Source organism: Artemia franciscana, chromosome 1 (genome assembly GCF_032884065.1).
Source record: "Artemia franciscana chromosome 1, ASM3288406v1, whole genome shotgun sequence".
Taxonomy (NCBI): Eukaryota; Metazoa; Arthropoda; class Branchiopoda; order Anostraca; family Artemiidae; genus Artemia; species Artemia franciscana.
In genome coordinates this window covers 68,259,053-68,276,005 of record NC_088863.1, presented here as the reverse complement: position 1 = coordinate 68,276,005, position 16,953 = coordinate 68,259,053, and the positions used below count along the sequence as shown (strand labels likewise).

Genomic DNA, 16,953 nt, shown 5'->3' with positions numbered 1-16,953 from the left:
TCAAAATGAAAACTTTTTTTTACACCCTGGTTCCATCTTCGTTCTATTCATACCTGAAAACTAAAATTTTTTACGATTTTTCTTTTAGTTGTTATAGGAGTAGTCCTATTTTTTTTTGATATGCACATTATCTTCACTGTTGCCATGACTGAATCATGAAAAGAGGCAAACACACACTTTTCTTGTTTACAAACAAGCCATAGGCTTACCGAACACTTGGAACAACCAATTTATCTGCAGCTACTTATCGCGCAATACAAAGATCAATAGGATGGAACATCCATTATATTCAGTTGGGCTATTAAATATAGACTCGTGAGAGCTCTGTAAGCCTAATTTTTGGGAAGTTAATCTTGCCTACTTTAATACTGAACTCTTCTATTCATAATTCCTACCTTTATTAAAATGAGGACATTGCAACCAGTTCAGACTAAAAGTACAATTTAAGTAACAGTTAACTCAGTTGCATTTTTTTTTTTTTTTTTTTTTTTGTTAAAAGCTATATAATGAAACCAGAACGGGAATTGTTAGACTAGAACTGTCAGAACTTTTCGTAAATTTTAAGTTGTGCATTAATGTGGATATTATTAACATTATTCAACATCAAAAACTTCCAATTATTAGTTAATGGACTTACCCATCCGTATTAACTATATCCATATTATCATAATTTGCATTATATTACCTATCCTTATGTTCAGTGTAATGAATAGAGAGTAAAGAACAAACTTCTTTCGTAGCATAGGTTAAACAAAGTTAACATTAATACTAGATAGATAATTTCACCATAGCTTGTCATTAGCCCAAGTTATCTGCAACTGATCGTTGAGCAATACAACAACCGATGGGGTGATACAATCGTTTTGTTCAGTTGAGCAGTAAAAAACAGAAGAAAATAAGGATTCTGTTGATGTCAACAATCCTCAAATCAGTTCTCGATAGCCGTAAAGGGATATAACACAATAGCGTAACCTAATTGGTATTTCTAACATTAGGTTTTGTAGGCAAGTCAGTTAACTAATAGTGAAAGGTTTCGATCTTGAATAATGCTAATAATATCCATATTAATTCACAGCTTAAGATAGATGGCAGCTTTGAACTTCGTTCAAGTATGGATGCCTAGACTTGTTTCATTTTTTTTTTTTTTTTTTTTTTTTTTTTTTTTTTTTAGCTTTAATGGTCGTGTTTTGATGTGTTTTTTTCCTGTTTTCATTTGTGACCCTTGAACATAAGAGTCGAAATATTCATTTGAAGTTTGGTGTTCAACTCTCTTACGGAAGAAATTCCCTATTCCCACTTAATCCCCACTAAAGTGGCAGTGCAGTTTTCGTCGCTATTTATGTTTGTCTTTGCTACAGTAATCAGAAGAGTTATGTTTTAACTCTTATGTTTTATGTTTATGTTTTTCTTATGTTTAGTTTTGTTACTGTTTCTAGAGCTCCATGATGATATTCTTTTCCGCTAATTTTCTACTGATTTTCGCACGCTGCTTATTTTCGAATTTGACGCCCTCTAAGGGTTAAAACTACCTAATGGCATACCAGGATGCTTATCATTAAAACAATAATTGAAAAAAAAATTAGTTGTCAGATTTTACTAATAAGACGTATATGGTCGTTTAGGTTTCCATTCAATCAACTTAAAGAACTAAATTCCGTTTTTAGTATCTGTGGTATTTCAAAAATTTGGCAATTTTCTGGGCCAAGATTAAAAATTAACGAACTATTGAAAAAGTCTAAAATTAAACTAGAAATCTGAAATGACTTTCTATTTATAACTTTTTCCTTTTTTTCAGGATTAAGTGAATACTTAAGATTCTTTTAATTTTCCATAATTTTTATTTTAAACATTCTAATTGGTTATTTTTTAAGCCTATTATGCAGTTTTTAGTCTATTTTTTTATAAATCTTTGCTGTTTGAATTATTGGAGGTTTTTTTAGACGGGGACTTTATTTAGCTATCTTCTGTATTCCTTGACCTTGAGGAGAGTAAGTAAATAAATATCCTTTTACCCAATCATTGCTGACCGATGGAACTCCAAAATTAATTCTCCTGATTTTAACATGTAGATCTTCTATGAAATACTATGCACAATTCTTATATTTTCTAATTTACTTTTAGACTGTAGATTAGTGAAAAAGTACAAAATATCTATTCAAAGCTCTACAAAAACTTAACACAAAGGAAAAGTATATATAAGCCCTTGACAAAGAGATATTCTAGACCCCCCCCCATCTTTTTAAGTTTTTATCCGCCACTGTTTTAAATAGATCTAACAACGAAATATCTTAACAGTTTCCCGCTTCAACAATTTGGTGACTAACAAATACTTTGGTAACGCATGTTGCTGCGCCACCATTAATCAAAAGTTTGATTTATGTGTCAAAATCTGTCTATTGTAGGTTACTTTGTGTAACCCCCAGTTTTGTTTGATGCAGATTTGAACAAAAAAACTATGGCGAAGAAGATGGAGAGAAAGATTGGGAAAGTGGGAAATAAGTTTGGAGCAAGCTTCTTTCGCAACTGAGCTTAACGTAGTTCAAATCAGCATATATTCAAAGAGAAATTAAGTAATTTGCTAGAAAGAAATGATGAGTTGTAAATAAAATCCTAAAAAAAAATAAATTAAAAATCCTAATATTTGTAATAGACACTAGCAGGTGTTTCGCCTTAGCTCAAGGTCTGACGTGATTTACCATCCCTTCCTTGCAGAAAAAAACGCAGTTTTGATATTAAAATGTTTTTTTTACAGAAGACAAAACAATTATGAACGTGCATACTCAACAACCAATGACGTTAGAAGCTATGGTTGTTGCTCCAATTTAGTTATAATAAACTGTCACGAAGGAAAATGATAGAAAAAAAGAATGACTCGTAGAATAAAACATATCAACATAATTACTTACTCTAGGTTCAGACACACCTTTCCTGTCATCGATCTGGGAGGTTTTTTCTTGGTCTTCATCATCAGAAAATGATAGCTTCTGACTACAAAAGGAAAGAAAATTCCTCAAAAATTCCTCATTTCAAAATTACGTTAAAAATAAACAAGGAAAATTGCTAAACACCCACAAATAACATTTTCAGAGTTCCTATCACTAAAACATGGCTAGTTCTTAGTGATGGCAAAAACAACTATTAATTTGCACTTTAATATTAAGCGTATGCCTTTTCCATTGGTGTATAGGCCAAAGGAAATAGGCAATAGAATAGAAGCAAGAGTGAGCACGCCTAACGACTACAAAAATCCTCCCATCGGTAAAAAATCAACATTTTATCGGTAGCATTTTTTCGTTTCTTAGCTCAAGAAAGGTGGGTTCAAATTTTGAACCCACACAAACATTTTTTCGTAGCGTTTTAGGCCTTTTCTCATCACTCAAATACAGCCCATCCTATTTTATTGTTACCAGTTAGAGCGTTTTCATGTTTTATAGGTATATGGCTTTTTATACATTGATCAGATGTAAGAAACACAAGTTTTGTTTTGAGCAATTTCTTTTTACCCTAATCTCGTCTCATCTCTAATTGAGCTACCACGAATTTTCTTAGCCACCTAGATAGCTTTCTCAAAAAGTACGACAATTTTTATATACTATTTTATACAATTTTTATATACTTCTAAATTCTATTTGCTCCAAAACTCTTGGCGATCTCAAATATCTGGTAAGAACAAGATCAACTGTTTTAAGTCATTGTCGTTTCTTCCGCACTTAGGGTGAAAAAAGCTACCAGATCTACATGCTTTGGCTGAACAAAAGCATTTATCCATGGATAATACTTATCTTGTACTGGTCCAAAGCAATCTCAATTAACTGAGCAACGACAAGATGACATACTCAACTTGAAAGTAACTACGTTTAGGAGCTGGAAAAGCTTACACACAATCTCTGAAATGGGCCGGAACCGTTCTTTATGTATCGGTTAATTCGGTATTCTTCAGTTCAACTATTTCTTTCCTATCATCTTACAGTCTCATAAACTTTAGTCTTTTAAGCCGTCTTTCCTTGACTTTTCTACTGATTATGAATTACTAATTACTAGGGAACACTAATTACTAGATATCAAACTATAATTGAAGGGTGACGCAAAACTTGCAAGTTCTGCATGTCAAATTCTAAATTCATTCAGAATGACAATATGAACCAATTAGTTGAAATAAGACAAAATAGAAATTTGAGTGCCCCATGATCAGATAGTTTCGATAGGGATGCGGACGAAAACATACGGATGATGGTCCTTAAGACAAGTTAACTTATTTTTCTCCAATAAATACACATTGAAGCTGTTTGTAGGGGTCGAATGTCTTCTAATAAACGTGGATAACGGGGGACCGTTCTCTCAACCTTTTTTGTACAGGTGACATTTAGTGTGAAAACAAGACCTTTGAAGTTTAAATCTTAGCGCTCATTTAATCTATCTTTTTAAATGACCTTCGGATAATCATTCCCAGGTTATATATATATATATATATATATATATATATATATATATATATATAAACTAATACAAACGAACAACATTGCAAGGGGCCCCAGAACGTTAACCCATGCAGAGGGGGTTAAGAGCCAAAAACATTGGCTGTCGTTTTTGATCCCCACAAAACTTTTTATTAGAGTGAAACTGCATTTCTTTATTTTAGACGTTCATGCAGGTATTTCAATACTTGTCAAAATTAGTCCAATAAGAGAGGCACACATATTCCTGCCGTATACCCGTGCCATTGAACCAAACAATTGGAAAACTATAGGTTCTATGACTATCTAAGCTCTATAACTATCTACCTTAGTTCTACTGCCCTAGGAATAACGCATGGACGGATAATACATAGACATATCTATTAACAAATGAACTAACGACTTCTATATACAATCTCAATAGAAGGGGTTTAATACCCGAATTGCCTCTCACTCAATTGGACTATCTGTCTTGGCTTTTTCTACAATTAGCCATGACTTGATGCCCACAACTATTCCATTTAATTCATTTTTTCACTTTTCTGATTTTGAAAGATGTGAATAAGGAAAAATTAAATTGCAGCAAGCAGAATTAGAGTTTTGCTCGTCACTTGCCAGCACAATGAGAGTGTAGCTAAAATTTAACCGATTTTTTTTTCGTACACCTACCTGAAAATACTAAAAAATGAAGTCTTAATTCAGACTTCATTGATTGGTGCTCGCTTAATTTGACCCAGAAGTAGGTATGAAGAGTAGAGAATGACAATACATACAAAGACATTATTTATGGTCTTCCTCCCTCCCTTTACACCCCTCGACTAAAACATGTATTAAAATACCCTTCGTCGGTACGAATGGTAAGCAAAGAGCAACATTTGTCAAAGCAACAAAAAATCATAAACAACAAATTTTGAAAAAAAATATAGGCACAAAAAATATAATTTTAAAACTAATTCTAAAACAAACTAAATTCTTTCAGTCTAAAGTTAACCAGCAAATACAACAAGCATGGTCAAATTTGCATTATTTCAGACGAGGGGGGAAATCAGCTCAAAAACGTAAACCTAGTTTTGACGAAAACTACACTATCAAGTTCTAGCATAACTGAGCTATGAGGAGCCTTCTCATCTGAAGAAATGGGTAATATCAAATTTTTTTCCAGAAAGAAATGGTTGTGGATACATTTTTTTTACCGTAGGTGATCGTTAATTTTCAAGTATATGCCTCGTCGCGGAAGCAAAAATTGTCTTTGAACATAATCTTACGTCCAATCTTTGGAAAAAAAAGCTTTTATAGACGATTATTTGAATTATGCATCTGTTAAACAAACATACGTAAGTTTATTGATGCTTAATTGTGCATTGAGGCATAAAGTGTTACCTATATCGCAATTAAATCATCCAAGAGGAAGTGCTTAATTTTGAACAGTGTATACTTAGGCCCAAAATCTTGACTTATCTTTTGAAATCGTTTCGATCCATTTTGTCCACAAGCACAAACAAAGAAATGGAAATGAGCAAAATTAGTTATCAACGTGGTCCAGTGAACTTTACGCCATTTAATTATTTACTCTTAACACGTCTTTCTTCCCTGGCACGGTTGTTGATGGTACTTTTGAAGAAACGTTTTTCCCCCTAAATTCTCGCAAAATTGGGTAGCATATTGTATTAAAAAAGAATAAATAATGGCATATAAGTTTTCCTTCATTTTCGTAAGATTGTGATGTTTGCACCATTCATTTTTCTATTTCTTTGGGAGGATTTGAATTTCTACTTAATAACTCTTAATAAAGGCTAGAAAGGCTTTTAACTCTTAATAAAGGCTAGGAGCAGTGGTGCAACTTTGTGCCAGGTTAAAAAAGTTCCTGGTGGCTTGAAAAAAAAAAAGAAAAGAAAGCTTTGTCATTTCCTATTCTTCTTTGTGACAATTGCTAAAGTCCCATCAGTTTACTTCATTATTACCATTTGCCACGTTTTTGTTTCATATATATATATATATATATATATATATATATATATATATATATATATATATATATATATATATATATATATATATATATATATATATCTTCAATTTTGAAGCTCGATGTTTTCAAGTTCACTTAATCACGGCCTTAATAAACGTCTTTAACAGCCTTCTGCCAAAAGATGAAGGTCGAATATATATATATATATATATATATATATATATATATATATATATATATATATATATATATATATATATATATATATATATATATTTGTGTCCTTGAATTTACGCTCTTTTGAGATCGCGGCAGCGCACAAAGAGTAAGCTTGTACTCCATAACCGAAGCCAGTGACGGTTTTCCATTCTTTTCATTGACTCTAAATCATTATGCTTTTTCTTTTTCTGAAACAAAAACGTGGCAAATGGTAATAATGAAGTAAACTGATGGGACTTTAGCAATTGTCACAAAGAAGAATAGGAAATGACAAAGCTTTCTTTTCTTTTTTTTCAAGCCACCAGGAACTTTTTTAACCTGGCACAAAGTTGCACCACTGCTCCTAGCCTTTATTAAGAGTTAAAAGCCTTTCTAGCCTTTATTAAGAGTTATTAAGTAGAAATTCAAATCCTCCCAAAGAAATAGAAAAATGAATGGATCCTTTACTGGTGCAAACATCACAATCTTACGAAAATGAAGGAAAACTTGTATGCCATTATTTATTCTTTTTTAATACAATATGCTACCCAATTTTGCGAGAATTTAGGGGGAAAAACGTTTCTTCAAAAGTACCATCAACAACCGTGCCAGGGAAGAAAGACGTGTTAAGAGTAAATAATTAAATGGCGTAAAGTTCACTGGACCACGTTGATAACTAATTTTGCTCATTTCCATTTCTTTGTTTGTGCTTGTGGACAAAATGGATCGAAACGATTTCAAAAGATAAGTCAAAAGTACCATCAAAAATCATCATCAGCAATAATTTTGTTTTTCACATATTTTAGCGTCAAGAAAGTTGTTCACCAAAATAAACATTATAAGTGGAATCCTAAAAAACAAATTTACAACGTCATTTGAAACCATAATACGTTGGTGGCTGTTACTCGAAGGTGCACGCAGAAATCGTTGTTAATTGTAACTAGTGGTATAATAAACAAGAACTTTTAACTGAGAAAATTGCAAAAATTTAATTACTTGTAGTCAATTTCTTCTTGCTCAATAGCCCATCCGCCTTCTCTGGCTATTTCATCCAGCTTGTTTAATTCCTCCGCTTTTACGATAGGAGCGACTGTCGGTCCTTCTGCGACCATATCCTGTCTTCCATCTTTCATGTAAGTTTGTCCTTTCGGCATAGAACCGGAAATCTGTGGAGGAAAAAAATATGGAGGGAATGGGCCCAAGGGAGGGGGTCGCATATATGTAGGCGGCATTCCTCTTGGACATGGATGCATCACTGAGGGTTGTTGGCGGTCCTGGCCCGGTGCCATTGCTGGTAATGGTACGCGGGGGATTTCCTGCGCTAAACCAAAATTCACAGTATTTTTTCTTTGGTCTACAGGAAGTGGTTTGCCATGTTGTATCCAGCTCCTGTCGCCTAAATAAAAAAAAAAGAACTATAAATACACAAGATCCATGTTCTAACTAATGGTAAAGACAATGCCAAATAATTTCTTGAAGAAAAATAATACATTCTACAAGGCCTTTTGACAGTGCATCATTTATTTAGTAGGCTCAACATATACAAACTATATTTTTTTAATCCCATTAAAAAGTTGAAAAAATACTACATCTTAAGTTTGAGCTATTGTAAAACTTCGTTTCTGGTTGTCTTTAATATGTAAGTCTTTAATAAGTTTTAATATGGCTCTTTCATTTTCTTTAAAAACTTCCTTTTTCTGAAGGCTTTTAAGAATTAATATAATAAAAGCATTCCTTAAAGAATAAAATCAAGAAGCTAAGATTTTATTTCTGCATATCTATATGCCTCGAAGTAAGAAACAAAGAATAGACAAGAACAAAATAAAATATAACTTGATATACAAATAATAATGTCAAGTCACCTTGCTAATACAACGGTAGCAAGACGTAGTGGTAAAACAATCTACAATGATGGAACGTTTAAAACCCCGTTGGCATCTTCAGCAGAAGCAGTTTTTCTTCAAAAATATTACAAAATGAACAGCGAACAGGCTAATGGCCTGTATGGCTATTCCCTTTACATATTATAATGTGCTGGGATGTCAATTCGGTGTGCAGTTGGAAAGTACAAAAAAATTGACAAAAGATTCAAGAGAAGATAGGAGCTCTCCTCCTAATAATTTTAACATTATTTTCATTTATTAAAAAAAAAACACAAAATATCCCAAAAAACAATAAAATTAACTCAATTCGGTCTGCTTACTTTTATTTTCAAGGAATTGTGGTGACCAGTTAATGAGGATAAAATTATTACTGTTCCAGCCTCAAAGGAACAATTGAACAAGACTTTAAACTTTACCTTGTTTCTCCGAAGCAATCAGACAATAACAAAAAACTCAGGACTGTGAAAGATGAAAAAGAATGGAAATCTCTTAATTAATAAAATGTCAAGAAACGGTAGTTTGTTATTTTCTTCAAATTCAATTGTAGTTTTATAAGAACTATTTAAATGTTGACAAAAAAGGTTTAATGATTCAAATCCGTGTTTTCAAATACATGCTACGTCATCCATGAATCTGCCCCGAAAGCAAGGGAAAAGTTTAAAACTACGTATAGCGGACGTTTCAATAGGATCCATGAAAAGGTTTGCCTACGGAGGCAAAGAGAAGCTCCCATTGGTAAACCATCGGTAGGCAATCGTGCCGCAGTCGATCCGCTCTTCGCCCTGCCATAACATTTTTCTTTTACACAGGTGTCAGTTATGTGGAAACTTTGTATCAATTTAGCGGATGTACCGCTAAATTGATTTTATGATCAATTTAGCCAGCTCCTTTTAAACTGAAAACACCACTAATATTAATGGCTGGATCATCGCTTACATTGAATAAAAACATAAGTTACAAGTTTCGGATTTGTTTGTAGACCTCTTTAGAGAACAAGTGACGTCCTATAAAAGGTCATTGCAATTTATTTAGATATTGTGGAGGGGGCAATGCAATTCGACCAAACAAGCAGCATTAAACGAGTTACTGTTGTTGGCACATACAACCCTGTGTCTGTGCCAACCCTCTGTTTACAGTGTACATACAACCCTGAAGGGTCCAAATGACTTTTAATTAACACTTGCGTAGTTTACTATATCATTATAGGTTTGTACTGGATTTTGCGCCACAGTTTGAACTGCCAAATACTGTTTTACGACCAAGTTTTACTAATTTGCGCTTGTTGTGCCGTAGCAGTTATGATCAGCAATCAAGCAGCACTATTCATTGCTATTGTGTCAATTGTGATAGAGAATATCTTCCTAAGTAAAATTACTTTCAGAAGTGGATAGATATAAAATTTGGCTTAGTAAGTTCAAAATCTAAAACGGAACTTATCTTCCTGAAATGCTTTCTTTTACTTTTTGCTTTAGATCACAAGTCTTGGCATGCTAAAATTTAAAACCAGTTTAGGAAACGATATACGTGAAATTAGACGTTAAACAAGTGTTTCGACTACATAAGATTAATTGAAAAAGTTCAAAAAGACTTATATTTGATTCCATAAGAAAAAGAAGTTAATTTATTTTCAGTTTTATTTTTCAAATACAGTTTCATTTTTCAATTTCACTATATCTCTTTTTAAATACGATCCTTGATGACAAAAAGCAAGAAGGAAACAAGGACAAAATAGCAAATAAATGAGACATACCGTTTGGTTTTAGAGTCTGAACTTGCTTTTCCTCGACACCCACATCCGAAGAACCCTTTATTGGTTCTCCTTTCCCACTTAAACTGGGGAACTGCCGGTCGTAATTTGCCGCCGGTCTTAGGGCTGAGAGCTGCCCTCCTCCGGGTCTCAACTGACCGGGTTGTACTGGAACTGAGGAAATAGATGTTTGACTGACTGAAGAAACACTTGGAGGTGGGACTTGCGGAACTTGAGGCTTTAAAAACAAATTATATAATAGATATAATATAAATATAAGATATATAAGCAAAGATATAATATAAATGTACCGTAGTTTAAATAAAACACAACAGTAAGATGTGTTATTTATTTTAAGTCTAGCATTAAGGTTTGAGGATCCGAGGTGACCAGTGAGATTTTGACCTTGAACTTATTAAATTAACCTTAATTGTACACTTATTATTTGACATTTGGATTATATTGCCACGGGCACTGGCTTCTCAATGGTAGTCGTGATCAGTTGTGTTGTTTGTCCCCTTTTTTATTATCCATATGCAATACAACACTGATAATTTCTTTTACGATTCAAAACTGATTAATGTACAAATATTCATGATATACAACATTTTTTGCCCAGTTTAGAAGTTTATGTTTCTTAACTACTAACATGCAGTAATTGGGATATTAATTTGTGCAACTTTCAATTCCCTTTTTTATGTAATTTTTTTTAGACTCATTTTTTATGACTCATATTCATTTTTATGTTAATCAATACTATAACATAAATTTAAATATGAATTCAAAGATAATAAAAGTGAATCTATAAAGACAAGATAGAATATAAAAAAAATATGTACGAGAAAAGTCACATGTACCTTAGATACAATCTTCGAGGGCACCCGAATAGAAAACACACAAAGAAATTATAACAAATAACGACAGTGTATCTGTAGAGCGGGTGTCCGATAGACTCTCCCCCTCCCTACTTAAGAGCAGGTCAATATTACCTGAAGTTGTATTTAGTACTATGAGCACAGGGAAAACCCCAGGTGAAGGATGACTAAGATTCCCAAAAATAAACCCCATCCAAATACACAGGTCCCGCTGAAAGGAATTCGAGAGCAAATGCATACTTGTAATATGAATAAGTAATGAGAGAATAAACGTATGAAAAAAAAAACTATGATTTTCTTAGTTGGAACTAATACTTAACTCCCTTATGTCATAATTAGCCAAAATGTAAAAAAAAAATAATGAAATAAATCAAAGGACACCCCAAATACTTCCCGAATGACACTGTATTTCTCATGTGGGTTATTTTGAAATGTTATTGAAACGTTTTTGAGGAAACCAAATTAGCGATATTAAAATACACCTCATATAGGTTTATTTGCGGGATTCCTTTACCAGACTGTCTTAGAGAATCTATCCCAAAATGGCCCTTCCCTCTTACAAGAGCTGGAATTTGCTAAGAGCAACTTCCATCTTAACATAATATAGTTATTAACACTATTAAGTTAGTCTTATGTGTGTGCCATGCCATTCAAATATGATAAAGAAGTCTTAATTGGACATGTTTTCACCGGAGCTAACTGTGGTGCCATCTTTTTTTTGCAAAACTCGTAACATTAAATTTGCTCGGAAGAACGCCAGATGACAGACCACTGTCCCAAGAGCTCCTGTCTAATCGTAAGAAGCGGAAGCGATGCCGCAAGCGTGGCCGAAAATGAGGTCAGCTGATGATCCCAGTTATCGTTTCATTAAGATCAACTAGTCTTGCTCCGAAAACCTCACCCCATCAACGTATCCTTGTTAAGAAAGACTGTTCTACAAATGCCAATATGCCATCTCTTATTCCCTTCAATCAAGATCCGGTATGTTCAACTAGTAGTGATCTGCCTCCCCCTCTATTAACCCTTTGATGCCTGAAGGTTCCCTCAGGAACCATGAACTTTTTATAATTTATTTTAATCCTGACCGTTTGACCTATTAACGTCAATCCGTTTGCCATTGTCTCAATCTGATCTACCTAGACAGGTTTGTATTTTTCTTAGTCTGTAATCTATCACCCTTGTGTGAGGTAATGAAGTTTGAACCTGTGCCCTCTAGCCTTGCTTGTTTTTCCTGAAAGGTGAGAATACTTTTTTGTGAATAACTTTATTGTTTATTGTGCTAGAGATTTCATTCCAAAAGTTTTAGAAAGAGGACGTTTTGTTTGTTCAGATGAGCTATCATACACTCCTATAGCTGGAAAACCAGAGGATAGAAACGACCCCCAACGTCGTGGTTCCTCTGGGAACCATCCGGCGTTAGCGAGACCAGATGAGACGGTAAGCCGTATACAGTGTGAGATGCCTAGATATCATGAAAACAGTTGCTTTACACCATTGGAATCAAATTTTGAGAGCTCGACCATGTCTCGACCATGTTCTGTGGCTTCAAGGAACCATCCAGCTCCGAATTTTATCGCTCGGAAGAGCCATCTAGACAAGAACTGGTGGAGTTGCCGTCGTCAATAACAATGTAGGGGAGACCGGGGTTGACCCGGACGCGATTTTTTGAAACGGCATATCTTCTAAGCCATTGACTTTTCTCCAGTTCTGACTTCACCATAAAATGCGTATCCGTTAGGACTACCTTCGAGATTTTTTTCAGATTTTTCTACAAAAAGGAAAAAAAGATTTTTATTTTTTTTCATTTTTTTGAAATGTCCGAAACAACCCCTACCCACGGGGTTGGATCGGACGGCCCCAGTATTGGTTCGGACACCATGCTAAACCATTAGATTTCGACTTCTTTTTTTACGAAAATTTACGCTCTTCAAAAAGATGCCAAAGAATTTGGAGTTTCATCTGCCGAGGTGGAATGCTTCTAAGGGATCCTTGCATTCACAGGAATAGTGAAAATGCCGTCATACCGCAGTTAATGGTCAAACGAAACGCGCTACCCTGTAATAGCTGATGCCATGTCGCGTGACAGATTCGAGCAGATCAAAAAGAATCTTCATTTCAACGACAATCTTACCCAGAAACCACGAGGAGACCCTGGGCACGACAAGATCCACAAAGTTCGTCCTCTGATAGAGATGATCAGAGATAACTTTATGAAGATACCCCCAGAAGAACACCAGGCAGTAGACGAGCAAATTGTGCCGACAAAACAGAGGATTTCGTTGAAGCAGTACAATCCCAAGAAACCGCATAAGTGGGGTTATAAGTTCATCTCAAGGGCTGGGGAGAGTGGTTTCGTTTACGACTTTGAAATGTATACGGGTAAGGGGTCGGTTGATGTCAGTGACCTGGGAGTTGGAGCTGATTTTGTCCTGCGGCTTGCAAGAGGAATACCCAAGCACAAAAATTACAAGCTATTCTTTGACAATTGGATCTCCTCGTTAGACTTGGCACAAACACTAAGTGATCAGGGCATACTTACACTGGCCATAGTGAGGGCAAACAGGTTGAAAGGCTGTGCTTTGGAATCAGACAGCAAATTGAAAGCCCGAGGAAGAGGCTCTTACGACTGGCGAGTGGAAACGCAGTCGAATGCCATTGTGGTGAAGTGGTATGACAATAAGCCAGTCCACTTGATTTCGACCTATGCCGCCCTAGACCCAGAAGATACGTGTAGGCGGTGGGATGGTAAGCGAAAAGAGTATGCCGATGTCAAGCGACCATATTGTGTGAAGGAGTACAACCGCTTTATGGGTGGTGTAGATCTTGCCGACATGTTGCTGGAGCTTTACAGGATCGACTTCAAGTCACGGAGCAAATGGTACATGAGGATCTCCTTCTTCTTGTTTGACCTCTCCGTTGTGAATGGCTGGCTCTTATACCGCAGCTGTCTTGCTGCTGGGCAGAAACCAATGAACCTGCTACAGTTCAAGACAGATGTGGCACGTGCACTTCTATCTGGTGCATCTTTGGCAACACCAAAGAGAGGTAGTCCTTTCAGTGACGCAGATACCAACTCTCAGAAAAAAAGAAATTATACTTGTCGCCCCCCAGATTCGACAAGACTCGATGGACAGGGGCACTTCCCGGCTTGGATAGAGAGCAAACAGAGATGCAGAGTATGTGTACAAGCTCATTCCAAAGTGAAATGCGTAAAATGTGAAGTGTCCTTGTGTTTCACACCCAACGGGAATTGTTTTCTGACTTACCACACTATGTAGCCGAGTGTTTTTGTGCCATGATTGCCGGATGGTTCCTGTGGGAACCATTTTTGTATTTCATCATCTTTATCAATACATTTTTTTTCTTTTTGCCATTTCTGTCGTGGAATAGGTCATAACGAAGCCTGGACACGGCCGAAATATTTTTCCAATTCTTTTTTCATAATTCAGGCATCAAAGGGTTAAGGTCAGTGACTTTTAATTCGAAAAATAGAATGCCGAATTTTCTCGTTATAAACTGCCAGTCATTGTGTAACAAAATGGAAGAATTTGAAGTTATCGTCCGTCAAAATAGTATCCCAGTTATCGCAGTTACAGAAACTTGGAATCTTGATAGGTTGTCAGGTCATATGGCAGGCTACGAAATTTTCCTGAGCATACGTGCTGATCGAGGTGAGCATAGACTAGGTGGAGGTGTTGCCTTGTACATACGGAAAGACATCCCTTGCAAATCATTACCGGAATTATTTGATCCAGCTCATGAAGTAATCTGGGCTATTTGCAAACATAAATCTCTTCCCTGGCGCTTTTCTTGTATTATAGTCGCTTCAGTATATTACCCGGAAAGTGCAAGAAACCGGGGTGACTTGGTTTTCTACCTCCAAACGACTATTGATCACTTGAGAAGTATATACAGTAGCCCTGCTTTTATTATAGGAGGAGACTTTAACCAAACCAAGAAGAGTTGGTTATCATCTTGTTTGTCTTTAAAACAAGTAGTACACATACCCACCCACTCTTTGGGGGGCATATTGGACCTTATACTCACAAAATAGTGATGATTTTTACTCCCCTCCCTTTTCTCTTGGTCCCGTTGGTATGTCAGACCACAACGCAATTCTTTGGAAAGCAAGAGAGTCTTTACCAAAGTCCAAACTATCCCGTGTCAGTGTTCGTCCTTGTACGGAGTCGGCCATCTGTGAATACGGTCGATGGATTGGCACATATGACTTCCCCGAAGTGTCCAATACCGGGCTCTTGGAAACTAAGGTATCCGATTTCAATGCCACGTTATTCAGTCAATACCTAAAGATCTTTACAACAAAATCATTTGTTGTTAGTGAATACGACAAACCATGGATATCTCCAGCTATTAAATCACTAATAAAAGAGAGGTCTCGCCTCTACTCCCGTGGTGATATAATCAACGGCAAGAAATTGCGAAATCAAATAGTCTCTTTGGTAAAGAAAGCCAAAGCTCGGTATGGTCGTGAAACCATGCCCTCCCAATTACTTACTTCAGACCCCAAAAAGTGGCACAACGCTGTGAAAAAGGTGGCCGGCCAAGCTTTTGACAGCAGTGTAAAGATCAGCAATGATGGCGGGTCCTTAATCAGTGCAGAAGAAGTGAGTGAATTCTTCACCAAGATCTGTACTACCTATCCAACTATTACGGCTCATGAAAAGTCCACCATACTTGAAAAATGTGAGCCTGAGAACAACATAATAGTCAGTGAGTTTGATGTTTACACGGAATTACGGAAGATCAAACCGAATACATCTTCATACCCTGGTGAATTACCTTCCAAACTGCTACGTGAATATGCAGCCATCATAGCATTACCACTGTCCAGCATCATTAACGAGTGTTTTGCTTCTGGCTTTTTCCCGTCACAGTGGAAGAGGGCCTATATTAGAATTATTCCAAAAAAGCGCGCCCCTAGTGCATGCGACGATCTCCGCCCGATCTCACTTACACCTTGTTTGGCGAAAGTAATTGAGGCCTTTATACTGAAGTTTCTTCTGAAACAAATTCATGGGCGTATTGATAAATTCCAGTACGGTGGACTCTCCAAGTATAGTACTACAATCCACCTAGTACGGATGTTTGACTGCGTCCTCCAATGGCTTGAAAAAGGTAGCTGTTTCGTCGGCATTTGCGCAGTGGATTTCCGAAAGGCCTTTGACCTAATCCGCCACCGGACTGCAGGCATGAATCTCCAGGAAATGGGGGCCAAACGATGCACCCTTTGCCTTGTACTTGACTTCTTAACTGGCCGAAAACAAGAAGTCTTTGCACTCCACGAAAACGATTCATCATGGTCAGATACTTCTTGCGGGGCCCCACAAGGCACAAAATTAGCTGGAATAATTTTCCTGGCTGTAATTAATTCCCTCCTTAACCATCACGACGACCGTTACAAGTTTGTAGATGATCTGTCCATAGTGCTCGCTTACCTGGTCGAAAACACTATCATAACAAAGCAATTTTCAGACCAGTTTTTTGATCAGCTAAAGACCGAATGCTCAAGTCATGATCTTACCATTAACGTAGCCAAGTCGAAGATAGTTCGTTTCAACCCTCTGAAGCGGAAAATAGATATGCCTCTAGTCCCTTTCCCGCTTGTGAACGAAATAAAAATCTTAAAGAGTAACTTTCACTAGTGACTGTAGTTTCAGTGCCCATATTAATTTAACCGTCCACAAGGCTAATGCAAGCCTTCAGACACTTTCCAAAATGAGGCGTTTTGGGCGTGATACTAAAAGCCTTCTCCATGCCTACACGTGTTATGTTCGCCCGTTGCTCGAGTACGCGTGCCCGATGTGGG

The 16,953-nt window shown here is 36.2% G+C and overlaps 1 protein-coding gene across 1 annotated transcript in view; it reads right to left on the bottom strand.

Annotated features, from left to right (window-relative positions):
* Window positions 1–2,788: 2,788 nt before the first annotated feature.
* Window positions 2,789–16,953, bottom strand: part of LOC136033251 (protein PRRC2A-like) — a 30,498-nt gene continuing 16,333 nt past the window's right edge. Inside the window, exons 4-6 of the mRNA XM_065713993.1 lie at window positions 10,255–10,489; window positions 7,618–8,017; window positions 2,789–2,988 (exon numbers count right to left, since the gene is read on the bottom strand). Coding sequence (XP_065570065.1) covers window positions 2,823–2,988; window positions 7,618–8,017; window positions 10,255–10,489 — 801 coding nt within the window. The 3' untranslated portion in view covers window positions 2,789–2,822. The remainder of the gene's footprint in view (window positions 2,989–7,617; window positions 8,018–10,254; window positions 10,490–16,953) is intronic.